The sequence below is a fragment of the Euphorbia lathyris genome, chromosome 5 (genome assembly GCF_963576675.1).
Source record: "Euphorbia lathyris chromosome 5, ddEupLath1.1, whole genome shotgun sequence".
NCBI classification, from domain to species: Eukaryota; Viridiplantae; Streptophyta; class Magnoliopsida; order Malpighiales; family Euphorbiaceae; genus Euphorbia; species Euphorbia lathyris.
Window position 1 is genome coordinate 33,162,841 of NC_088914.1, and position 25,263 is coordinate 33,188,103.

The 25,263-nt window shown below is 39.5% G+C and overlaps 2 protein-coding genes across 5 annotated transcripts; one reads left to right on the forward strand and one right to left on the reverse strand.

Moving 5' to 3' along the window:
- Positions 1-1,425: 1,425 nt before the first annotated feature.
- On the forward strand, positions 1,426-3,721 carry LOC136231350 (uncharacterized). Of its 2 annotated transcripts, none has more exons than XM_066020704.1 (12): positions 1,426-1,594; positions 1,715-1,828; positions 1,896-2,048; positions 2,123-2,209; positions 2,287-2,414; positions 2,488-2,589; positions 2,668-2,850; positions 2,932-2,998; positions 3,071-3,124; positions 3,216-3,302; positions 3,402-3,440; positions 3,506-3,721. In XM_066020704.1, the coding sequence occupies exons 1-12, from the start codon at positions 1,583-1,585 to the stop codon at positions 3,605-3,607; spliced, it is 1,128 nt and encodes a 375-aa protein (XP_065876776.1). In that variant the 5' UTR covers positions 1,426-1,582; the 3' UTR covers positions 3,608-3,721. The 2 variants fall into 2 exon arrangements, with proteins under 2 accessions (XP_065876776.1, XP_065876777.1); XM_066020705.1 differs by having other exon boundaries at positions 1,899-2,048.
- Positions 3,716-7,707, reverse strand: LOC136231349 (uncharacterized). Of its 3 annotated transcripts, none has more exons than XM_066020701.1 (13): positions 7,510-7,707; positions 7,367-7,421; positions 7,232-7,287; positions 6,924-7,024; positions 6,689-6,758; positions 6,426-6,495; positions 5,988-6,044; positions 5,777-5,844; positions 5,582-5,662; positions 5,358-5,435; positions 5,065-5,220; positions 4,446-4,598; positions 3,716-4,098 (listed from the first exon to the last, which is right to left on the reverse strand). In XM_066020701.1, exons 1-13 carry the CDS (start codon positions 7,654-7,656, stop codon positions 4,015-4,017), a joined length of 1,176 nt encoding a protein of 391 aa, XP_065876773.1. In that variant the 5' UTR covers positions 7,657-7,707; the 3' UTR covers positions 3,716-4,014. The 3 variants fall into 3 exon arrangements, with proteins under 3 accessions (XP_065876773.1, XP_065876775.1, XP_065876774.1); XM_066020703.1 differs by having other exon boundaries at positions 6,689-6,804; positions 7,367-7,408; positions 7,510-7,629; XM_066020702.1 differs by having other exon boundaries at positions 6,689-6,804; positions 7,510-7,537.
- Between the last annotated feature and the right edge of the window lie 17,556 nt (positions 7,708-25,263).

Genomic DNA, 25,263 nt, shown 5'->3' on the forward strand with positions numbered 1-25,263 from the left:
TTTTTTTTTAATGAAACTCAAGTTATTATTTTCTTAATTAGTTAATGTTAGCTAATTTTTTATTTTCATTAAAAAAAATTACAGTTCAAACACTGAACCGTTTGGACCGTAAAATCGTGACTAGGTTTTCGGGTGGCTGGTTCAACTGTTTGGCTCATCGGTTTTCGAGTAGTTTTATAAGGTGTAATAATATAGCCACCTCCAGACTGGAATACCTACTGGGTCCGGTTCAACCAGTCGAGTGGGTCCGGATTTGATAATCGAAAATATATAAATGGGATCAAGTGTAAAAATACCTCTAATATTGACAGCTAAGAGAAATTTTTATACTAGCGTCTAAAATGATGCAATTTTGCCCATAATTTTGACAGCTACGAACAAATTTACCCCTAATTTGGCAAGTTGGATCTATTTCAGAAATCATTATAAAAAACAGATATTTCGTTTCTTATTTTGCATACCAATTGGTTCAAAAAAACAAATTCATTTTTGGTGATATAATAAAAGAATTTGAGATTAATATTTTTAAATTCGACGAAATGTTTTTTTGTTCAAGTCGTACAAAATACAGTATAATTTTTAATTTTTTTTGTTAAAAAAAATTCACGTCTATTTATATTGTTGTGATATGTTACTAATGAGTGCTAAAATGACGCAAATGTGAAGTATAATTGACATGATTCATGACTGAAGATAGTTTAATTAATTATTTCGCAAATTGACCTAACTTGTCAACTTTATGGAATAAATTTGCTATTTATTGCAAACATTAATAAAATTGCACCATTTTAGACGTATAGATAAAATTGCTCCTGATTGTTAAAGTTAGGGATATTTTTACACGATGTCCTTATATATAAATATATTCTTTAGTCATTCATGCTTATTTGTAGCTAAATGCTCATAACTTTAAAAAAATAAACCAATCATTTTAAAAATTTACTTAGGAGTTTATTGGTTTTGGTCAACAACATTAAACCACAAAAAGAAAAAAAAAGTAGCTTTTTCCATTGTTCATGAAGTTTTAACCCCCAACCTTCCCCACTGTTACATCCTACATGTCATCAATTTTTAATGGACCCTCTTAATTAGCTGCCCAATCTACCTTCTCATACATTAAGCATTTCCATTTTTCATCCAATTTTGTAATATATGCTTTCCTAACATTATAACAACAAAAATGTAATACCTATGTCTTAATGCCAGTAATAGCTGATAGTTGTGTTTGTAGGGTTAAATTAATATTTTTTTAATGTTTTTATATAAAAAAATAAAAATTTCATAAATAATTTTCATGAAATTTTCAGCATTTCCGACGATAAGTGAGTGTCTTAATGCATTATGTACAAAGGAATGCTAACATTATTATTTAGTTTACGAATAAATTTAGAGAAATACATAGTTACCCCTATGATGTTAAATAAATAACACTATAATTAAAATATTTTGAATGATTTTCATATTCATAGGTGAAAATTTTATTAGACTTATATTTAGAAATGGAGAACGCAGTTAAGTAGTTTAGTGTCTGTATCTCTCTTCCTGTATAATTGATGAACACAATACACAAACACACCAAACGATGGCAACTCCTGTAAGTCTTCATTTTCTCGCTAGAAATTTGAAATACTTGTTGTGAAGGAGATTAATTGAATTCACTTCAGCAAATCACTTTTTCCCTTCTGTTTCTTCTTGGTTTAATTTAAATTTCAAGGTTGAATCAGAGAAGCAAAAATTCCGTCTTCGCCGATTCCTCTCCACAATAATTTTGGTTTGTACAGCTCTATTCATTTGCAGTGCAGTACTAGTGATCACAGATCATAAACAGGTATTTTATTCTTCTCATAAGATTTGATGCAAAGCATTGCAATAATATAATATGATTAATGTTGCAGAAGTTTTCAGAATGGGCTTCGAATGACGATTTGAAGGGTAAAAGATTGAAAACTTGTGAAAACATGCCTTATGGCAGCCAAACACTGCCTAGAGGAATCGTTTCGCCTACATCTGACTTGGAATTGCTACCATTATGGGGCTATCATCAAAAGGTATGTATTAATTCGCATCTTCATAAAACTCAAGGGTATTTTCTTTTTCCGATTTTGTATATCCTTCACTTCAGAATTACTTGAAGAAACCAAGCAAGTACTTGTTGGCCATTGCTGCCGGAATTATGCAGAAAGAAAATGTTAACAAGATCGTCAACAAGGTGAGGATATCCAATCCTCATTCTCATTTTTGTTTCCTGTGTCTGCTAACTAGTTTCTGCCCTGAAATTAATCTCAGTTTCTTTGGAGTGACGGCTGCAATTTTGTTGTAATGCTGTTTCATTACGATGGATTGGTGGATGGATGGAGAGATTTAAAATGGAGTAATAAAGCCATACATTTATCTGCTATCAATCAAACCAAGTGGTGATCATCGTTTGCTATAATTCAAATCTGATTTATAGTTGATTATATTCATACTCGAAAATTTCTGAATTAGGTGGTTTGCAAAGCGTTTTTTGCATCCAGATATTGTTTCGGAGTATGAATATATCTTCTTGTGGGATGAAGATCTCGGAGTTAACAATTTTGATCCTGGAAGGTACGTTTATGAAACTAATTTCAATCTTTATGTTTTTTCTTTTGGTCAAAATTACGAACACCTTCTGCTCAATTTCAGCTACCTTACAATAATTAAAGAAGAAGGGCTGGAGATATCGCAGCCAGCACTTGATCCCAGTGGATCAGAAGTGCATCATCAGCTTACTAAGAAGCAAAATGGATCAAAAGTACACAGGAGGATACGAAGGAAAATTGGAGGTTCGATCTGCGATGACAGCTCCTCAGGTCCTCCGTGCTCAGGGTAGGAAAGGAAACTTGTGGGGAGGAATCCTTAATTATTAATTTAGGTCTCATGAGATATAATTAGAGATCATTTCTACAGGTTTGTTGAAATGATGGCTCCTGTTTTCTCAAAAGCATCATGGCGTTGTACCTGGTATATGATTCAGGTACAACTTGCATATGAGTTTCAATTAATTACCTTATGTTACATAGTTTTACATTAATTGTTTCTTTTCCAGAATGACCTGGTTCAAGGATGGGGCGTGGATTATCAGCTAGGTTACTGTGCACAGGCAATTCACCATGCCTTTTTCTTTAATCTATGGAGAAATCCTACAACACTACTTTTGTGCACAATTCTTAGATTTAAGCAATCTATGACAGGGAGATCCATCGAAAAATGTAGGGATCGTTGATTCTCAGTACATAAAGCATTATGGTATTCCTACACTTGGAGGTTCTGCAACAAAGGTCAGAAACATTAACTTTATATCTGGGTTCATGACAAATGCAAGAGGTATGAGCTGAACCCAGTGATTGATTTAAGGAAAAATGCCATTGAATTTGCAGATACAATGTCTATCCAAGCAATCTGAGGAGAGACAAACAGTAAGTTTTCGTGTGCTTATAAAAATTGTTCTCCACTGCACCTTGTTGATTACTATCTTCAACAGGTGAAAAATTGGTCTCGTATTGAGCTAGAGATCTTCAAAGATAGATGGAAGAAGGCAGCAAAAGATGATGATTGCTGGTCTGATCCATATAAACAATATTAAGATAAGAACAAAAGCTAACATTCTTCTGCTGCATTTGTGTACTGGCATAGAATACATTTGACAGAAGAAGATTTTTTTGAAAAAAAAGAAAGAAAAGAAACAAACATGTGTTCTGAAAATACAACACTGAACAATCTGTAGTTCTGTAGTTGTATAAACTTGGATTATAGAACTGACTTTTAAAATATATATACAACTATGGTGAACATCTAACTCCCGAGAGAGTAATGGAGTTTGAAATGTTAACACTCAATAAAACAGCATAATCATCTTTCTTTGAAGGCTGTTTCGTTTGGCTTGTAAGTACTAAAACAGCTTATCATAACAAATAAAGAAAATATAATCATGAGAGTGAAATGTACCCTGCACATGAATGTAGAGAAATACACAAATAGCATGAATTGAATTTATGGCCGGATCCTCCCACTAATAATTCCTGAAATAATCCCCCCAAGTTCTTCGCCACAATCCTGCTGCACATGATGCCCTGCCTTCAAATTGAAGAGTAGTTCAGGATAAGAACTCATAACAAGTATAATCATAGAAAATGGTCACCCCAAAAGGTTCTAAAATGAAATTGGAGGGAAATGCAGAGGTAGCTACACCATTTATCAGCATAAAGGATTCTATCAGAAAATGATAAGTACTTCAGCAGCTCTCACAAACACATAAAAGGACAATATGGAGACTACCACAAAGACTAAGCCCTACGGGAAAATGTTAAAACTTGTTATATTTGTCCTAGTTAATTTCTTCTGATACTAAAGAGATAAAAGTTGCACATACAAAGATATCAGTTACAGTATCTTTGCAAATAAAAAGAAAGAACAGTAGCTACCATGGGAAGCTCAATCAGATTGTGTTTCGACTCCTTGCAGAACTCTTCAACTCCATCATAGTTCAACCAACGATCTCTCTGGCCCCAACACACTGTGGTTTTAACTTTCCAATTACTGTCTACAAGTATTGTTCTCATTTCTTCTACATAGCTCTACCAAACAAAAACCAAAATAATTAATAAACAGAAGAATTATTGGCAATCTCTTCTAGATAAGATGCTGTTGAAGCAACAAGAAAATTCTGTAATTCATGAACAGACAAGAAAACGTAGCAGGTCCAAGTTTTCTCAAAAGTCTATTAGAACATATTAGATGTAGAACTCTGAACAACAAACAACATCTCGTTTTCTGCTGATGGATTCTGTATGCTATATGCTATATATATCTTACTGAATCTAGATGACGATCACTTTTTCCTCCTTATAAGGAATAACATTTAAGATGAATTAAATTTTGAGGAAGCAACTGCCAATTAGGCTATGGAGGAAGCCAGAGCTGCCTCCAGAGAAAAGGTCAATCCACAGAAATAGAGGCAAAAGTCAAGCACCAACTTCTTATAAACTAGGAGTACTTGGTCAAAAAAGCAAAGGAAAGCAATGGAAACTAAAACAATTTTACCTTTAGGTCCTTTTTCATGGCCCGACTAATTGCATTCAGCGCAAATCCTGCTGAACCAGATGTGAGGTATGGTCTTCTGTATACCATTGCATCTTCTTCCTTAATTTGATAAGGACCACAGCTCATCAATGCTTTGTCACTGGCTCTTAGAGGATCCTATAGGTCATTGGCATGAAGATGGGAAAATATATGAACCAAAAACATACGAAAAGAGGTGACGAAAGCACAAAGACTCATTAAGTTCTCTTGCACCCTATGTCAAAAGTAAATCTTCAAAAGAAACTCTCCTATACCTGAGCAAAAATTTCACCCAGCAAGAAGTTGCTGAATATTGACAAGTTTGATGGAAGGTTAGCATGTCTGGCTGTTAGCTTCAGAAATCAGGAAAAGAACAAGAATACTATTCAGATTGGTGGGTGTTTCATCTTTATGGACCTCGATAAAACACCAATATTTATAGGAGAGCTTTAAAGTGCATCATCTCGAAAAGAGTTAAGAAGGATGAGGAGATCCATACTGGGGGATTAAGGAGTATAAGATTATTGATCTTTTCCTGATGCTTGCTAGCATATTTAACAGCAACTGGTGCAAAGTAGCCCTGACAAACAGATCAAAAAATAGAAGATTTTCGATTCAATGTTGGAGTACAATTAGGATTTACTGGTTCATTATACATCAAATCTATGAAAATCCAGGGTAGGAAAACAAATACCTGCACGACAAGTGTGACTTTATCCTTGGCAATTGCATCAATCATTGACTCCAAGGATGATACATATTCTGAGTACCATGAAACTAATTTGATTATGAGAAACAAAACATATTTCTTATTTACTATCGCATTTGTATAAAAGCAAGATATTGTAAACTATGACCAAATCATTAACTTTAATGCACCACATAGAAAACTGATAAACAATTACCAATCAGCTTATAGTCAAATCCATATCCAGGTTGGGGTTTATCTGAAAATCCAAAGCCTGCAAGAAACCGTGAAATCAGATAGAAAAGTCCATCACAGCTCATTATACCCAATTAAAATAACTACCTGAAATGTAATATGATGATAGAAGGAAAATTACATTGCATTCAAGAATGTCTAGAAGGTTGTGAAACTGTAATACTCATGAAATAGACTGCATAAAACTGCTTGTAGAGTACATTTTGTAACATGTAATCAATTCTTACCGAACAGCCGACACAAACAAACTTTTGCACAAGGGATCATATTCATACATATATTATCCACAAAATTCCACCTTCTTTGGGAAAGTTATGAGTAGGTAATGGGGTATATCCAAAAAAATTGCAAAAGGTGGAAAAAACTAGTAATCTACTTCAAATTCAACTAACAATCTTACCTATCCAATCAAAAGCAACAGCATGATAGTTTTTGGATAGTACAGGCAGAACTTTGCGGTAAGAGTATGCCTGCAGCAGAATTAAGGCATATTTTTCCATGTCAAGCCCACATGCAATAATTTATCAAGCACAATATATGTAGCAAAAAGAAAATAGAAAATATTTCTAAGAGATTATAGAACACCATGAACTCAGTTCCCTAAAATGCAATATCAGTAACAAAATGCAGCATGGAATATCAGACACTGAAGAAGGAATTCACCTGTGAAGGGAAACCGTGAATCAATATAACCGTTGGATTATTGACATTTCCGCTTTCAACAGAAAACCATCTATTGCACAAAATCAAATAGAGATAGCATGTTTCAATCGGAAGCCCTGCAAATAATCCATCTCAATTCCTTCATATTATAAAGACCTCAAAAGGAAAACACACTACCATAAAAGGCACACCAGATTAGCTAGTAGTCTCTAAAGTCATAGAACTAAATTTGTACCTGAAAACATCATCGGATACCTGAGAACCAGAACCCATTTGAAGTCCAAAAATAGGATCTTTCGCCTTCTGACCAGAACCATAAACAGGATGAGCTTTCACCTAGAAAAATAAATAGTTTAGGATCAAAACTTAATCCACAGAAAATCAATACTTCAATTCACCCCAATTGATCTCCCTTATTTCCCTCTTTCTCTAATTGGCATCATAACAAAAATTTACAATAAAACAATTGATGTTCAAATGATGACTTCCAATAATCATTACAAGTAAATATTGAAGAAATCGAAATGCAATTGAGGAACAAACCATCTTTCCTTGCTTAAACCATTCATCAGCCGGGCTGGGCTCATCTGAATATTTCCCTGCACAGAACAGAAATAAATAATAATAATTAATAACTCTTTAATAGTTCATAAATAAAGAAAGGATCCAAAAGGGTACCTCCACTGAAAGAAAAGCCATCCCCAGGGGAAACCGGAGCATCTATTAAGTAATCCTGATTAAGTTTCAAGATAAATTGGGTAACATTTATGTGTAATGATAAGGATAGAAATGGATCAATTGAAATACAGTAAGAAGCTTACGTCTTCACCGCTGGATCTGCAAATGAGCGATTTTCTGGCGGAGTTTCTGGATGCGAATTTGAAGGATGATGATGGAGCAACAGGAAATAGAAGAGGGAATCGGCAAAGATTAGCGGGAAGAAGAACTTTATTAGCTTGAGTTGCCATGGTTAGGGAGTGAAGAGAGTTTGGGCACAACGAATATGACCGTTAACCGTTATTATGGTTCTGATAAGGATAAGCCGATAATGCGTTCCCTCCTCCCAACCAACTGGGCTCTGAAACAGAGGCTTTCACCGCCTAATCAGGAATGGCCCAATTCGCTACGGGTTAGCCCAAAACGCCTAAAATCCATTAGATGAATTTACTTTGATAATCATGTTTAACTTAAATTTTACCATCAATGTGTTATTTTTCTTTTGTCAACTTGAGGCTTAAATATATAGAGGATAAATAGAGTTTAGAATAGTTTGAAATATATTAATATATTCTATATCATGAAACATTTTTAACGGTATATTAAGTTGAAACACCTTTCTACATGATTTTGATTTGACAAAATTATTTAAGTTAATCCCATGATTAAGACAATTAAATTTAAGTGCTTTGATTTAATTGTACTAATGTGTTTGTTCAATATTGAGTGAGCAAACTGACTAGAACAGGACAAAGTGTTCATAAAAAGAAAGACAGAACAAAATCAGCATAAGCAGATCACACAGCAGAAGATGAGTAGAATACAACTCAGCGTTACAAAAGAAATGTCTTCTTCAGAAAAGCTTGAAGGCGAAGCTGCGAAGTCAAGTTGAGCAGAATTCAAAGTCGCCGCTAAGTTAAGTTGAGTAAAGATCAAGTCAGCGCCAATGATCCGTTTACTAGAAGACAAGGCCCGACAAATCTCTGTGACAAATCAGATGCATGGACCGTCTGGATTTTGGCTAGAAGACAAACCTGACGCTAGAAGACGAACCTGGCACAAGAAGACGAAACTGGAAAGCCTGCCTCCTGCACAAATCAGAAGACAGGATTGACCTGCAGTTCTGGAAGCTGACCAATGCATGACGAAAGAAGACCGTTCTTCTCAACGGCTATGTCTGATTTCAAAGCTTCAGAATTCAGTATAAATGGACAAGTTCATCACTTGGATCATCGCCGAAGATATACAAGCAAAATCTTCACTAAGTCAAAAGATCCAAAAGAGAAGCTGTCTGAATAGAAAAAGCAAGATCTTACACCAATTCCAATCATTGTGTAAAAGTCTAGAGTGAATTGTATTCATCTAAAGTGTTCTTCATTTTGTGAGAACAATCTCGTATCAATTGTAAATGTTAGAAGAGTGAAGCTGAGTACTCGGTTATAGTACTCAGTGGTAGAGAAATTCTGGATACTCGGTTATAGTATTCAGTGGCAGATAGGATTGAGTAGACGAATAGAGGACGGTACTCTTGCATACTCAGTTGCTATTGTAAACGGTTTGTGCTCTACCTTTAAAGAGCTCAGTAGTGGATTGAAAAAGCTCGGAGGACTCTGGGGACTGGATGTAGGCGGTGAGACCGAACCAGGATAAGTCTGCTGGGTAATCTCTAACCTTATCTCTTGATATATATGTATATGTATGTGTTGCTTGCTTAAATTACTCAGTAAATAATTTGTACAAGCCGACGCTGAGTAATCAGAGTGCTGAGTTCGAAGCTGACCTAAAGTGTTATTTCCCAACTCACAATTGAAACAGCTCTAGTCAGTGTCTGATTAAAGCTGTCTCACACTTCACTCAGCCTTGCTGACCTAAAGCTGAGTTAAATTATCAATCATAGAATTAAGTCAGCATTAATAAGAGAAAAAGTTATATTAGTTCCTAACCCCCCTTGGAACTAATCCTATTAAGTTACACGGGACCAACAAGTGGTATCAGAGCTCAGTAGCCCACTATTCAAGATAAAACTATCTTGAGCTGATCACTGTAATGGCTGAGAATAGCACTCGTTTCCTTCTAGGAAATCAAACAACACAGATACTCCCCGAGGGATTATCTATTAGTCGGCCTCCACTGTTCTTCGGGTCAAATTATACATTCTGGAAGAACAGGATGAAAAACTTTATCCAGGCAACAAACATGAGTGCATGGCTAGCTATAGTCCAAGGCCCGTTTGTTCCCTATGAAACTATTGATGGTGTAAAGTCCGTCAAAAGTGAGGATAAATGGTCAGATGATGACCTTAAAAAATTACAAAATAATGCTTCGGCTATCAATATGCTTCACTGTGCGTTAGATGCTGCAGAGTACAACAAAATTTCAGATTGTGAGTCAACATAGGAAATCTGGAAGAAGCTGGAGGTTACCTATGAAGGAACCAGTAAGGTCAGGGAGTCCAAAGTGAATCAACACATGCGGCTATACGAGCTATTCGAGATGAATGAAAATGAAGACATCTTTGAAATGAACTCAAGATTCACCAACATCATAAATGAGCTTAAGAGACTCGGTAAGAACTTCACAGAAGAAGAGCAGGTGAAGAAAATCTTGAGAAGTCTCCCCAAGAGCTGGCAAGCTAAGAAGACAGTTGTTGAAGAAGCTCAGGACCTGACCACATACAAATATGATGAGCTCATCGGATCTCTGCTGACCCATGAGATCTCCATGAAAAACTTTGAGGCTAAAGAGAAAACTGAGGACAAGAAGCAAAAATCTCTTGTCATGAAAGCCGACTCAACCGAAACTGACTCATCAGATGATGAGGAGATAGCCATGTTTACCAGGAAGATGAAGAGGCTGTTTAGGAAAAGCGATAAGAGCAGCAAAAGGCCATTCAAAAGAAGTGATAAATACAGAGCTGAGTCTAGCGACAGCAGACATAAGAAGGACAGCTCCAAGCCTGTTACTTGTTTCGAATGCCATCAAACTGGGCACATCAAGTCAAACTGTCATACTCTGAAGAAAGAAAAGAAAGGAAGCAGAAAGGCAATGGTGGCCACATGGAGTGACAGTGATGAATCAACCTCATCAGAAGCTGATGTCACTAAGTCAGCAAACATCTGTTTTATGGCTGACGAAGCTGCTGACAACTGCCGATCTGAGCAAACTGACCTCTCCGATGGGTCTGACCATGAGGAACACTCTAATGAGGTAACATCTATACCCTTGCTCAGAAATGAAATGGTTAATGCCCTGAGTGATCTCTATACACTGATCAAAAAGTGTAACAAGAAAATAAGAGCACTCAGCAGGCGGTGTGATGAGATTGAAGAGGTAAAACTCAGTGACCTCCGACATCTTCTTCAGGACAATACCAGGCAAGATGAAAACTTGAAGATCATGCACGGGTTTGTCTCTGAAGTCCAATCAGACGCTAAAAGGCTGAGAAAGGACATCACATCTATACAGAACCACCTGAGTTCATCGGCTAAGAAAAGGTTCTATCCAAAAGCTGAGTACTCAGGTACTAGTCAGCAAAGACAGTACACTCAGCAGAACAGTCAGTGTGACTATTGTGGAAAGAGAGGACACACTGTAAGTGTGTGTTGGTATGCTCAGCACCATCGTGCTGACCAAAAATGGAAACACCCTCAAAGGGTGGTTTATTGTGACTACTGTGGGAAAGATGGCCACAGTATAAATGTATGTCGTCACAAAATCAAATATGATGCATCACCTGCTAAATCTAACAAATGAGGACCCAAAAAGAATTGGGTACCTAAAGATAACTAGTTTAATTGCAGGTGAGCCTGAGGTGCGCGGAGAAGCCAAAGCTATGGTACATTGACAGCGCATTCTCGAGGCATATGACTGGTGATGAAACTCAGTTCATCACACTTGTGCATAAACGAGGTGGAAATGTAAGTTTTGGAGACAACAAAAAGGGTAAGATAGTGGGATCAGGTACTATTGGAGGAAATCCTACTATTGAGTCAGACTCCCTAATTAGGGGTCTTAAATATAACCTATTGAGCGTAGCTCAACTGTGTGACAGCGGTAGAAAGGTTGTATTTGATGCCACTGACTGGCGGATACTCGAGGGTAAAACAAATGATTTGATTTTAACTGCCCTTCGTGTTGACAACGTCTTCATGCTGAGTTTAGAAAAGAAGTTTTCAAAAAATATATGCTTAGTGTCAAAGGAAGATAATTCCTGACTATGGCATAGGAGACTTGGTCATGTAAGCATGGACCTCCTAGCCAAACTAGCAAGAAAGCAACTAGTTGAGGGATTACCCAAACTTAGATTTGAGAAGGATCAATTGTGCAATGCTTGTCAGCAAGGTAAACAAACCAAAAAAGTCTTTTCAAAGTAAAAATGTAGTCTCAACCAAACGTCCATTAGAGTTGCTACACTTGGATCTTTTCGGACCAGTCCAGCCGCTGAGCTTGGGTGGTAAGAGATTTTCCTTAGTCATTGTAGATGACTTTTCTCGGTACACTTGGGTCATCTTGCTGAGTAGCAAGGATGAAGCCTTTGAGATGTTCTCAACACTGATTAGAAAACTTGAAAATGACAAAGACCTAAAATTAGCTCACATCCGAAGTGATAATGGCGGAGAATTCAAAAACCAACATTTCGATGAATTCTGTGAAGTCAGTGGCATTGACCACAATTTTTCTGCTCCTAGACCTCCTCAACAAAATGGGGTAGTTGAAAGGAAGAACAAAATCTTAGTTGAAATAGCTAGGACAATGTTGAGTGAGAATAGGCTTCCAAAGTATTTTTAGGGTGAAGCTGTCAACACAGCTTGATACTTTCGTGCCTTTGGTTGTAAATGTTTTATTTTAAATACTAAAGACGACCTTGCTAAATTTGATTCAAAAGTTGATGAAGCTATCTTCTTAGGGTACTCAACAAACATCAAAGCATATAGGGTGTTTAATAAACGAACTCAGGTCGTAGAAGAGTTTGTACATATTGAGTTCGATGAAACTGACCCTGCAGGGAAGATAAGTCAGCCTACCGAAGATGACCCATGCTCAGCTTCCGCTAACCAAATTGGAGCCACTGAGTCACCACCTCAAGGGCTGGCCGAAGGTAAAAGCGAACCTCATATTACCTTTACTGACCAATATAATCCTGCAGAGGTTATTGAAACACCGATTCCTAAAAACTCAACACTGCCAAAAGAGATCAAGATTCCAAGAGGACACTCAGAGAAGTCCATTCTTGATGCTGCTGAGAACACCCTGATGACAAGAAATCAACTCAGGAGATATCTCAATAATGTTGCTTTTGTCTCAGTTCATGAACCGAAGAACTTTTCCGAAGCTGAGCACGATGAATTCTGGATTAATGCGATACAAGAAGAACTTGATCAATTCAAGAGAAACGAAGTATGGGATTTAGTGCCTAAACCGAAGAACCAAAAGACCATAGGAACAAAATGGGTATTCCGCAATAAGCTAGACGAACAAGGTAACGTAGTTAGAAACAAAGCCAGACTTGTAGCTCAAGGTTACAGTCAGCAGGAAGGTATTGACTATGGTGAGACCTTTGCACCCGTAGCTAGATTAGAAGCAATTAGAATACTGTGTGCATATGCTAGCTTTATGAATTTTAAATTGTTCCAAATGGATGTTAAGAGTGCATTTCTTAATGGAGTTATAAATGAAGAGGTTTATGTTAGCCAGCCTCTAGGGTTTGAGGATCCAAAATTCCCAAACCATGTTTATAAACTCAAAAAGGCTCTGTACGGCCTAAAGCAAGCACCACATGCGTGGTATGAAAGGCTGACCAGCTTCATGCTAACCAGGAACTATGTCAGGGGGAAAGCTGACACAACCTTATTCATTAAGAAAAAGGGTAAAGATACCCTGTTGGCACAAATATATGTAGATGATATGATTTTTGGTGCTACAAATGAATATATGTGCAAGGAATTTAGCAAACAGATGCAGACTGAGTTTGAAATGTCAATGATTGGAGAACTCAACTTCTTCCTTGGACTTCAAATCAAACAATGCAAGAATGGCATCTTCATTAGTCAGACTAAGTATGCTAAGGAGATATTGAAGAAGTTCGATATGGAAGGTTGTAAGCCAATATCTACCCCAATGGGTACTAACACTTTGCTCTGTGCTGATGAGAAAGGTAAGTCAGTAGACAGCAAATTATATCGAGGTATGATTGGCTCTCTACTCTATCTAACTGCAAGTAGGCCAGACATTCAGTACTCAGTATGTTACTGCGCAAGATATCAAGCTGGCCCTAAGGAATCTCATTACATAGCTGTAAAAAGAATCCTTAGATATTTGCAAAGCTCAGTGAATGCAGGTTTATGGTATCCAAACACAAATGATTTCACACTCATCGGATACACTGACGCTGACTATGGACGAGACAAGCTTGAGCGGAAAAGCACTTCAGGAGGATGTCAATTCCTTGGAAGCTGTCTAGTGTCTTGGTTCAGTAAGAAGCAGTCGTCAGTTGCCCTGTCAATAACTGAAGCTGAGTACATTGCTGCTGGAAGCTGTGTTGCACAAGTCCTATGGATCAAGCAATAGCTGGATGATTATGGAGTTGAAACCAAAACGATTGAAGTCAAATGTGACAATAAAAGTGCCATTGACTTATCTAAAAATCCAATCCAACACAGCAGGATGAAGCATGTCAGCATAAGGCATCACTTCATCAGAGATCATGTACTCAAAGATGAGATCAAGCTGACCTATGTTCCAACAGGTGAACAGCTTGCAGATATCTTAATGAAGCCACTGGCTCGTGAGCAGTTCAACATATTAAGGGAAGCTATCGGTATGTCTAATCCTCTTTAATAAATATCTGAGCTAAATGAATATTGAGTAATTATAATATGCCGAGTGATCATTACATGTTAAGTAACTATCATATGCTGAGTAAAACTAAATGCTATGAAATCACTGAATGCCGAGTTGCTATATATATTGAGTAATTACTAAATGCTGAGTTACTTCACATGATATGAATCCCTTCTACGCCAAAATGAGCACTCAGAACTCCAAACGTTTAGTATTCTAGATGTTGAGTAAGACAACTTACGAAATTTAATGTTTGCACGCAAATTTAAGTAGCCACCTAGGATGACGTGAGCGTAATGATTAGAAACCCATGCGCCGAACGTGTCATAAATGTCAGAATTTAAATCCGTTAAACGATTCAAAACCAAACCGCCATTCTGACCTATCAGATCGACGCGCTCTGACTATAAATAGTGGATGAATTCCCACTAACTTCTCTTTACGCTTGAATCCTATCGCACTTGATCTCTCTCTCTCTCTCTCTCTCAATTCCCTAATCTTCTACATTTCTCAAATCCTCAAGAACATCATGTCGAGCCCAGAACAACTCTAGTGAAAACTACGACGACAACCGCTCAGACATTAACCCAGCCTCTCCTGCTGAGCAGGAATATAAGGAGACCTTCTCAGAGTCTCAAGGAAAAATCTATGGTCAGTATGACCAAGCTATGCCCGAGGTCAGCATCCTCGGTGAAAACCCTCACACTAACCAAGCGACTCCTTCGAAGAAGAAGAAGAAGAAACTGCCTAAGGAAAAGAAGTTCTTCAAAGTCTTCAATAGCATAAAAGGGCTAAACATGTATCATTCCCGATGGTTTTCCGAGAGCTTCATAAATGAAGAAAAACCCTTCTGTGACTGGATTTCCAAGAATGGGTGGACCGACCTCTTTTCTATACCTGCAACAACTTACCCACAACTGGTGAAAGAGTTTTATGAAAACCTAGCGGTCGCTGAGGACGATGATGACTATTTGATCACCAAGGTCAAGAATAAGGCAATCACCATCACCCTTTCTTACCTTGCTACCCTACTAAAGCTTAAAGCAGAAGGTGCTTAGTTGCGATGCACGAATGACTACAAGCGGGTTCATTACGTTGTTGAATTCTGCAAACCCAAGAACCACAAAAGAGAAATCGCCAGTACCTGTATGGGTCAGGCTCAAAAGCAAGCACACTACATCCTGACTAACTTTCTCTTTCCTAAGGTCAACTACTCCTCATCAGCCTCCAATTTTGAGCAGTGCTTCATCTGGCATATGCTGAACTACAAGCCGCTCAATATGCCCGTCCTTCTTATCGAGGCTTTCTAATGCAGCACTGGGATTCTTCGAATGGGTTCGCTCATCACTAAAATACTTCAGGATCACCAGGTCAGCTTTAAGGGAGAAATTGACATAGAGGGGACTGAGATCACCTCGGGAATCCTATTCGCGCTGGCCCACAGTCAGCCTATCAAACCTAAGAAAGGAAAGGGAATTGTGATTGAAGAAGATGCTGCTGAAGATAATATGGTTGAAGAAGCAGGTGCTGAGGTAACCAAGAAAGGAAAGAAGGTTGTGGTTGAAGAAGCACCGGCTGTGCGAACCAGAAAGGAAAGAAAGAGGAAAGCTGACCAATCCTCAACCCCTCCAACCAAAGACATTAACCAAGCTCCGAAGAAAATCAGGTTAATGGTTGGTGCGAAGAAAGCTGCTCATGCTGAGCCAGCTCAAGAAAAGCCAGAGTCAGCTCAGAAAAGGAAAGAGAGAGCTGACACTGAGGAAGGAAGCGAGGAAACACCTGATCAGCCTCTGAAGAGGAAGAAAACCTCTGGGTTAAAGCCAGTAGATGCTAACCCACTTGACTTTGTGATTACAAAGGAATCACACTTCGTGCGAAGTCAAGAAATTGATTTGGAAAAGACTCCGTGTGATCAGGAGGAAGAACTGGACCGTACTGAGGAACAGCCTCAAGCTGATAAACTGGGGTCTGCTGAGCCGAGCAACACAGCTGCTGCTGAGCAAGCTAATGAGGAAGGAGCTAAGTCTCCAGTGAAGGACAAGGTTGAGGAGAACCTCTTCACTGACTTAGGACTCAACTTCTCCTCCGAGTCACTTGACTCTCCTGTTGCTGACCCTTCCCCTCCAATCAAAACTTCAAAGGACAGTGCAGACAAACGGTTTAAGAGAAAGGCTCTAAAGCCTAGCGTGATAGATCTGCTGGATGAATCACCTCTATGGGACCCAATCACAGACCTAACTGGGCTCCAGTTCCAATTCTTCACCACCATCACCGAGCCAACTCCGGACCCAGTAAAGGAAAAACAAGCCTCTGTTTCTCAAGCTGAGGAACAAGCCACCAAGGGTCCAATTTCTGCCAATAATTCTGCTCAACCTTCCACTGAGCAAGTGCTCGATGTTCCTGCTGCTCAACATAAAGAGTTAGCAAAGGAAGCTCCACCTGCTACAGACAGTGCTGAGTTGCCTCAACCTCAAAGCTATCCTCAACTTCAGACAAACACTGAGCAGGTTAATAACTCTGCTGATCAAACTCTTCCTACTCCTATCAAGCAGACAGAAAACCAGTCAGCTCCTGCTGCTGGCCTTAATAAACAAAGTGCAGCTAATGACCAAGCTGGCATCTCTACTTCCGGACAGCCCCAAACTCCTCCAACATCTGGTGCTGACAAAGAAACGGCCCCTGAGAATCACACAAATGATGCTTACGCTTATTTGAATGCGTCTGAGTCAGGAAGAAAAATCATTCAATCTGCTCAAACTCTACTTTAAGAGATTCATCAGTCTCAAGCCGATGCTGCTGGGTCCATTCCTGCTGAGCCAACTCAATTCTCCTCCGTCACTCAACTTCTGACTGAACTAAAAGGTCTGAAGGAGCTGATGAGTGTTATGACCTCACGAGTCTCTCAGCAGCCCAAGCAAGAATTCATAATGAAGCTGGCTGAACTCCAGCTGATGATGGTAAATCACATGAACTCCATCGAAGGAAAACTTAATGCCTTATCAGCTGCGAACTCAACATCTGCAACCTCTACTGAGGTCAATCAACTTTTCTCCCAGCTGTCCTCCGAGCTGACCGGGGCTCGTGAACTTATCTCCTCCTCTTCCTAGTGCTCCATTGAACAGATTGGTGAAGCCATTCACCTACTCAACTTGAGCAAAGAAGAGATGGACACTGACCAGGTCAAGACCAATGACATCTTACACTGCACCAGGTCAACCCTTGCATATGTCCGGCACATTAACATTCAGCGTCATTCATGTGATTCTGCATTGCTCAAGATGTATTATCAATCTTATGCCCGAATGACGGATTCCATTACTTGGATTGGGAAATCTCTTGAGTACCTCCTCAGCATGCTCAACGCAAATATTAAGATCCCAGCTTCAAGTATGGCCGATGGCGTGCAAGTTTTTAAGGGTCTTCACGAAAGTACGGGTCACATACAACACTATTCATCCATACTGACTCATGTTGTTCAACAAGAGAAGTTCCTTGCACCTCCCCTTCAATCCAATGATGCTGGCAAAATGGGGGAGAAAGGCCAAGCTAAGCAAGCTACCGGAGCAGAAACCGGGAGAGAAAGGTAAAGCTAAACAGCCAGCTACCGAAACTCAACAGAAGCCTCCTGGCTCAACTTCTGCTGTCCCGAGCACCCACACTCAGTAACAACGATCAGCCCAAACTAAACCCAAGTCAAATCAAGTTCAAGCCAATATCAAGAAATAGAACTAGCAATAGTCTATGGCCTTTGCTTGTAACTTATGTTTTATGGCATGTTCTTTGTTGAGCTGAGTAATTCAATATATAAGCATCTTTTATTCAAACTGATTATATTTATGCGATGCTTACTTGTTGTGCTTATATGCTGATTGAACACATGACCACTCATTGAACAACAAATTAAAACTTGTGAACATAAAAAATGAAACAAGTAAATCACACTCAGTACACCCCAACTTTGATAAATAAATCCAACTCTGATACCTGAACTTAACGTAATATCTCTGATACCTAAAATAGATAAGTATCAAAACTGAGTAATGACCTTATGTTCCAAGTATTGACCTTCTTCGGAAGCTGACCTTAGGCTCTTTTCGATTAAATCTTAGAAGGTTAAGAATTGAACTAAGTCAGTGACTTAAGTCTTAGATTCACTCAATTAGATCTTAGAAGGTTTAGAATTGAACTAAGTCAACAGATACAACCCTTACGGGGGAGTAATCTTAGAAGAATAAAAAAGGTCATCAATCATGAGGGATGCTCAACACTGAGTTCCTTGATTAAATACTTTTGCCAACATCAAAATGGAGGAGTTTGTTGAAACACCTTTCTACATGATTTTGATTTAACAAAATTATTTAAGTTAATCCCATGATTAAGACAATTAAATTTAAGTGCTTTGATTTAATTGTACTAATGTGTTTGTTCAATATTGAGTGAGCAAACTGACTAGAACAGGAACAAAGTGTTCATAAAAAGAAAGACAGAACAAAGTCAGCATAAGCAGATCACACAGCAGAAGCTGAGTAGAATACAACTCAGTGTTACAAAAGAAATGTCTTCTTCAGAAAAGCTTGAAGGCGAAGCTGCGAAGTCAAGCTAAGCAGAATTCAAAGTCGCCGCTAAGTTAAGTTGAGTAAAGATCAAGTCAGTGCCAATGATCTGTTTACTAGAAGACAAGGCCCGACAAATCTCTGTGACAAATCAAAAGCCTCGGAAACATGATCAAGGATCTTTTCGAGATGCATGGACCGTCTGGATTTTGGCTAGAAGACAAACCTGACGCTAGAAGACGAACCCGGCGCAAGAATACGAAACTGGCAAGCCTGCCTCCTGCACAAATCAGAAGACAGGATTGACCTGCAGTTCTGGAAGCTGACCAATGCATGATGAAAGAAGACTGTTCTTCTCAACGGCTATGTTTGATTTCAAAGCTTCAGAATTCAGTATAAATGGACAAGTTCATCACTTGGATCATCGCCGAAGATATACAAGCAAAATCTTCACTAAGTCAAAAGATCCAAAAGAGAAGCTGTCTGAATATAAAAAGCAAGATCTTACACCAATTCCAATCATTGTGTAAAAGTCTAGAGTGAATTGTATTCATCTAAAGTGTTCTTCATTTTGTGAGAACAATCTTGTATCAATTATAAAGGTTAGAAGAGTGAAGTTGAGTACTCGGTTATAGTACTTAGTGGTAGAGAAATTCTGGATACTCAGTTATAGTATTCAGTGGCAGATAGGATTGAGTAGACGAATAGAGGACAGTACTCTTGCATACTCAGTTGCTATTGTAAACGGTTTATGATCTACCTTTAAAGAGCTCAGTGGTGGATTGAAAAAGCCCGGAGGAGTCTGGGGACTGGATGTAGGCGGTGAGGCCGAACCAGGATAAGTCTGCTGAGTAATCTCTAACCTTATCTCTTGATATATATGTGATTTTTGGAGGAAGGCCAGTATGTGCTCCTTAAGGTCATTTTCACCAAATTACATTGATTTGACTGTAAATGACCCTAGGGATGGAGACTGGCACCTTACTGGTTTTTATGGGTACCTAGAGAGAGCTAGACGAAGGACTTCTTGGGATTTACTAAGGAGCCTTGCTGCCGCCTCTTCTCTCCCATGGTCTATTTTGGGGGATTTTAATGATCTACTTGTTCACAGTGATTAAAAAAATGGATAAATGAGCATCCAGAATGGTGTTACAAAGGATTTAGAGATACTCTGGCTGATTGTGGCCTTACTAATATTCCGCTACAAGGTTATCTGTATACATGGGTATGACACAGAGGTAAACCAAATGAAGTTCAGGAGAAGCTAGATCGAAGCCTATGTATAGAAGCGTGGGGGAGACGTTTTCCTGGTAATTTTTGTGTTAATTCTATTGCTCCCACTTCAGATCACTCCCCAATAATTTTGCATACGTCAACCAACTTAGCTATTCCGAGGCAAAAACAGTTCAGATTCGAGCAACGATGGCTAAGGGATGAGGAAATTTGGAATGTGATTAAGGAGGCATGGGGATCAGATAGGCGAACGGTACTAAGTTCACATTTAACACATGTGGCATAAGTTCTTATGAGATGGAGCAGAAGTAGTGATGCCAATTTTCGTCAGAAAATTGAACAATTAAAAGCAAAGTTAATACAACTATGTGATGTGGGAGGTCCAAGTAATAGTGATGAGTATGAGTCAACCCGAGCTGAGTATGTGAGAATTATGGTTCAAGAGGAAGACCACTGGAAACAGAGAGCAAAAGTCTTATGGCTTCAGGAGGGAGATTTGAATACTCGTTTTTACCACTCTTTCACTAATGGAAGGCGGAAGCAGAACAGTTTAACAGGGCTCAAGAATAATACAGGAGAATGGGTTGATGATAAAGATGGGATGGGTCAGATTGCAATACAGTATTTTGAATGGGTTTTTTTCTGACAGTAATAGCGAATGGAGTGAAGTGGTAGATAGCCTTCTATTCTATTATAGAATAAGATAAGTGATAGAACCGATGGAACTGGTAAGAAGATTGAATGATAACAAACAAGAGTCAGAGAGCTAGTCGTTATGAGTTCGTAGCTAAAGTCAAACTAGATCTACTTGCTTACTCCTTTCCTTTGAGACCTTCTCCTTATTTGTATTTGGAGACCCTGAGATCTCATCTTCGGGATAAAAGGAAGCTGCCAATTCTGGGGTAGAAGTTTCATGAAGCTCCTAATCTGCTCTTTCGTTTGTTCCCGCTCTATTCGAAGGAAGTTCAATCATGTATAAGCTTTGGCAAGTCACATAGGCGTTAGGAGAAGGTGTAAAGTATATCAGATGCTTGCTCATCACGAGGGCCCACTTACTACATGCTCCGGGTAGAGTTTAGGAGTGCTCATTCTTATGAAACGAAGGCTATAGGAGTCTACCTACGTGAGACGAGGTGTAGCGCTGTCTGGGCCGTCTAACACTTGACTTGTCACCTACGGTAGAAACAAACTCTCTTGCAGCTCCTTTCACAGACCAGGTTGGAAATCACTATGCTATGGAAAGCTCCATGAGATGAGCTTGTCCGGGGAAGCGGGCGACCTCTTGGAAGCATGCCCTTCATTCCTTGCTTCTTTGCCAACTTATCGTTTAGCTCCGTCTCCAGCAGATAAAATAAATGATGAGCAAGAACCCTGCCAATCTTCTGCTTTAAGACAGATCGCTTACCTCAGTCAGCGGGCAAACCAGTCGAAGTTACCTCTGACTACTCCCCTATTTCATGTGAGAGTAGAAGATCTTCTCTGCCCTACTCATGAAAAGGAGCAGAAGTTCGTGTAATAAGAGAGCTTAGACGATCTGACGTTCCCCTCTCTACGACCTCGAAAGGCACGACTCTAGAGCCATTTGGCCTTCTCGCTTTATCGATCAACTTAATTAGAAAAAGCTTCTGGTAGAACTTAGACTTTCCTCTCTAAAGAATGATAGCACGGGATATTCGCAGTGACCTTAGTATGCTTTCTCACTTGGCTATCGACCCTTAAGCTTAAGAAAAGACCAAAGTTTTAAAGGGAATCGAGCCCTTAGCTAAAGAGATATTAGCCGCACCAGCAACCTTGAATGAACGTAGGTTTCTTATGAAATTTCTATTTCAGTTGAAGAAGACTCCTTTGTTAATCCGTAGGTAATATACGGTATAAGTCTCATGAATATCTTGGTCAAAAGATTAGATTGGATTCAATTCGCCCCTGCTTGCGCAAGGACACCCTAGTTACGCACAGCGTCTTTCTCTCTCTCCCCCGTATCTCTGCCACCAAAAGGCCGAGCATAGACCTGTTTGTGCGAAAGCAAGAGAACCTGGGTTCATTGTTCCCTTGGGATGTGATAGTTTTAGCCTTCCATCCGCGTTAGCCAAGGAATTCCGCTTCATTTCCTGTCAGCAGAGCCCAGAAGCTCGGAGAATCCGTTTCTCTCCTAAAAAAAGTCTGAATGGCGAGTTAGGCTGGCGATTCGTTCACCCGGCCGCTCGCTTCCAAGGCTGACATGCCGGAGTTGGCTGCTAGCACACAGACCGGATGCCCTAGTGGGACTTTTTACATGCCAAAGAAACAGAAGCTAAGCTCCAGGCGTAAAAAAACAATGTTGGACGAGGACCGAGCGCCTCTCGGGAACGGGTTAAGAACAAGACAAAAGATGTTATGTCCGAGTAGATAAGATATTTCCTATGCGTAGAGAAGGGGCGGACTACTCTCTTTCTACCTAAAAGTAGATAACACACGTAAGACCAACCGGGCCAAACAAAAGGAAGAAGCAAAGGGAAAGACATCAAACCAAGCCCCCTTCCCGAGATGAGGCTAAGGTATTTGGAAAGGAAGTGGGCAAGTTGAGCTTGAATAGGAAAACCCTTCACCATCAATCGGCTAGGGAGATGCTGCTATATAGACATTACGGGAGTTTACTTTATTCGGATGAAGGTCGCAAGGTGGGATTGACCAACATGAGTGATTGGCTATTTTCCCTTAACTAAATCAGTGGAAGAAGCTACTCAATGAGAGATTCGGGCGTTCTCACGCTTAATCCCCTACAGCAACTGAAAAGGGAGAAGAATGAGAAGGTGCCAGTATACAAAAGAGATGGAGTAGAAGGGGGTGAGGACTCGTTGAGCGGGATAGGAAGCATTTTGGGTGTTCCACTTTATGCAGATGAGTGCACAACTCATCAATATAGAATTTCCTTTGCAAGACTTCTGATTGAGATGGATGTTACTAAGGAACTTCCTAAGGAAGTCCAGATTGAAGATGTTCATGGTAAGGTGTTTAAACAACAAGTGATGTATGATTGGACTCCTCCGTTCTGTGGGAAATGTAAGATGGTGGGGCATGATTGTTCAAGCTCTTGGCAGCCTCAACCTAGATCTGTTAGACCTGCCATTCAGAAGAAGACGGTTCAGAAGTGGGTTCCTAAGGTGCAACAAAATGATACTAGACCTCCTATTGGCACTGTGGTGGCTACTCCTAATCAGCCTATATCACAGGTGACTGATAAGGATGGTTGGCAAGTTGTTGCGAGGAAGACAAAAGATAAGGGGAAGACTTTTTTCTGCTAATGTTCAAACCCTTATATGATTCCCGAAGAAGTGGATAAAACTGGTACAGATACAGATCCAAAGGATCTTGGAGTTTTCTATGAAACTAATAGGGGCGGGATCCTTATCCCTCCAGTTCCATGATGGCTATCTGTACTTGGAACATTAGAGGCCTAAATGAGCCTCTTAAGGTAACTGAAGTAAGAAATTTGATTTGTAATAATATTTTAACAACTGACTGTTGTCTACCTTTGATTCTGTCTTCCGGGTGAAGGTCCTGCGGAGGTCTTTTTTAGTGATCTAAATTGATTAGGGACAGTGACCCATGATGAAAGCTGAGTGGTTTTCTATTTGTATTTGGTAGGTTAGTTAACGAAAGGGTAAGGTGAGGCTGGAATGGGATATAGTAAGTGTGCCACGAGTGCTCTGTCTCCGAAAAGGCAGAATGCTGCTATAGAATATGCTGTTTCGTAATAGAAAACGATGTGTGTCCTAACCAGATGCCGCAGGGCGATAAGGGGTTCTTTATCGAAACTAAAAAATGGATCCCGAGGGTTATGCTTCCTACTTAGGAAGAGCCCATTTCAAATACAAGCTTGTGATTGGAGTGAAGGATAGGGGCTAATTAAAGTCATAAACCAGCTACTAAGTCTCCGTTGAGAATTCATGCTTTTTTCTTCTCACTAAGACTTTCTTTGAGCTTAACCTTCTCACTAGTAGATAGATATTAGAACTATTGAAGTAGCTAACAACCCCGTTCTTGAGTTCTATCCAATAGAACCTTTGCTAAAGTTCAAAGTCCATTTTGTTTGAAAAAAGTCTAATTCCAGAATGCGAAGTAAGTGAAACTTCCGTTCCAAAGATTTCTAGAGTTTTGGTGAGAATACCTAGGAGACCCGATTAAGCATAGGAATTAGTGCCGGAATATTTAAAAGCAGAAAATGAAAAGTAGCCCCACCCCAAGCTGATGACTAAGCTCGAGATAGCCAAGATGGATGGAGTAGGGCTAGTCTAAGACAAGACAGACCGATCTCTATTCTCCTACTCGCACAATACAAGGTTTCCCACTCACTCTATTAAGTTACAGCCCTTGTTGGGTTCTGCAAGGAAGCATCTCGATAGGTCCGCAACCTGTGCTGTGGTTGATGCCCCACCCGAGCTCTAATTCCATACTCGATTTGCCGGTTCTTCATCCGGGCGGCCCCCGGAGGATGCGGGAAGCCAATGATAAGAGTGGTTAACTGGACTCTCTTCTCCGGATCGGATGGCAAATCAGTTGCGAAGGACTGCTGCTGGATTGAAAAGGAAGGTGCTTCGACAGAAACTCCAGAAGGAGTGTATTGCCAGGATTTGAATGAGAAGCCCCAGCAAAGAGAGTCTGTTGATCCTGAACTTTTTTAGTTTAGATGAAATCCTCAAGCAAGGAATAGTATTCTTTCACCAAGTGGGATGAAAGTACAGAAGAAGGTAAGCTTCTTCTATCGGGTTTTTTCGGACAGCAACTTTATAGCTTACTCCGCACCACTAAGAGTCTCAGTTACTCGAGAAAGACTTATTCTTATTCCAGTTCAGAAGACCGGGAAAACCCCCCCGCGAATGTCTAGCCTCCCTATAACTATAGAATTTCTTAATATAAGAAAGGAAAGTCGAACCCAAGGGGCATATCTTTACTAGGTTATGATTCGCATCTCGAAAGAAATGCATTGATAAAGGATCTCACCTTACTCGTTAAAGTAAGAAAGTAAGCAAGTAAACAGCCTTATGCTTTACACTATTGGAGTGGAATCGTATACTATTCATTTGCGCCGGAAACCCCGTCTGTGAGTGGGACTTTTCCCTCGGTGAAAGTAGGGATTTAAGTTTAGCACAGTTGTGATTCTGCTTTCACTAAGAAAAAGTAGGAGCAAAGAGACTATTGCAAAAGAATTTATAGACAACTAAAAGGGGCTTGCACTTTTAGCTTGCTGAGCAA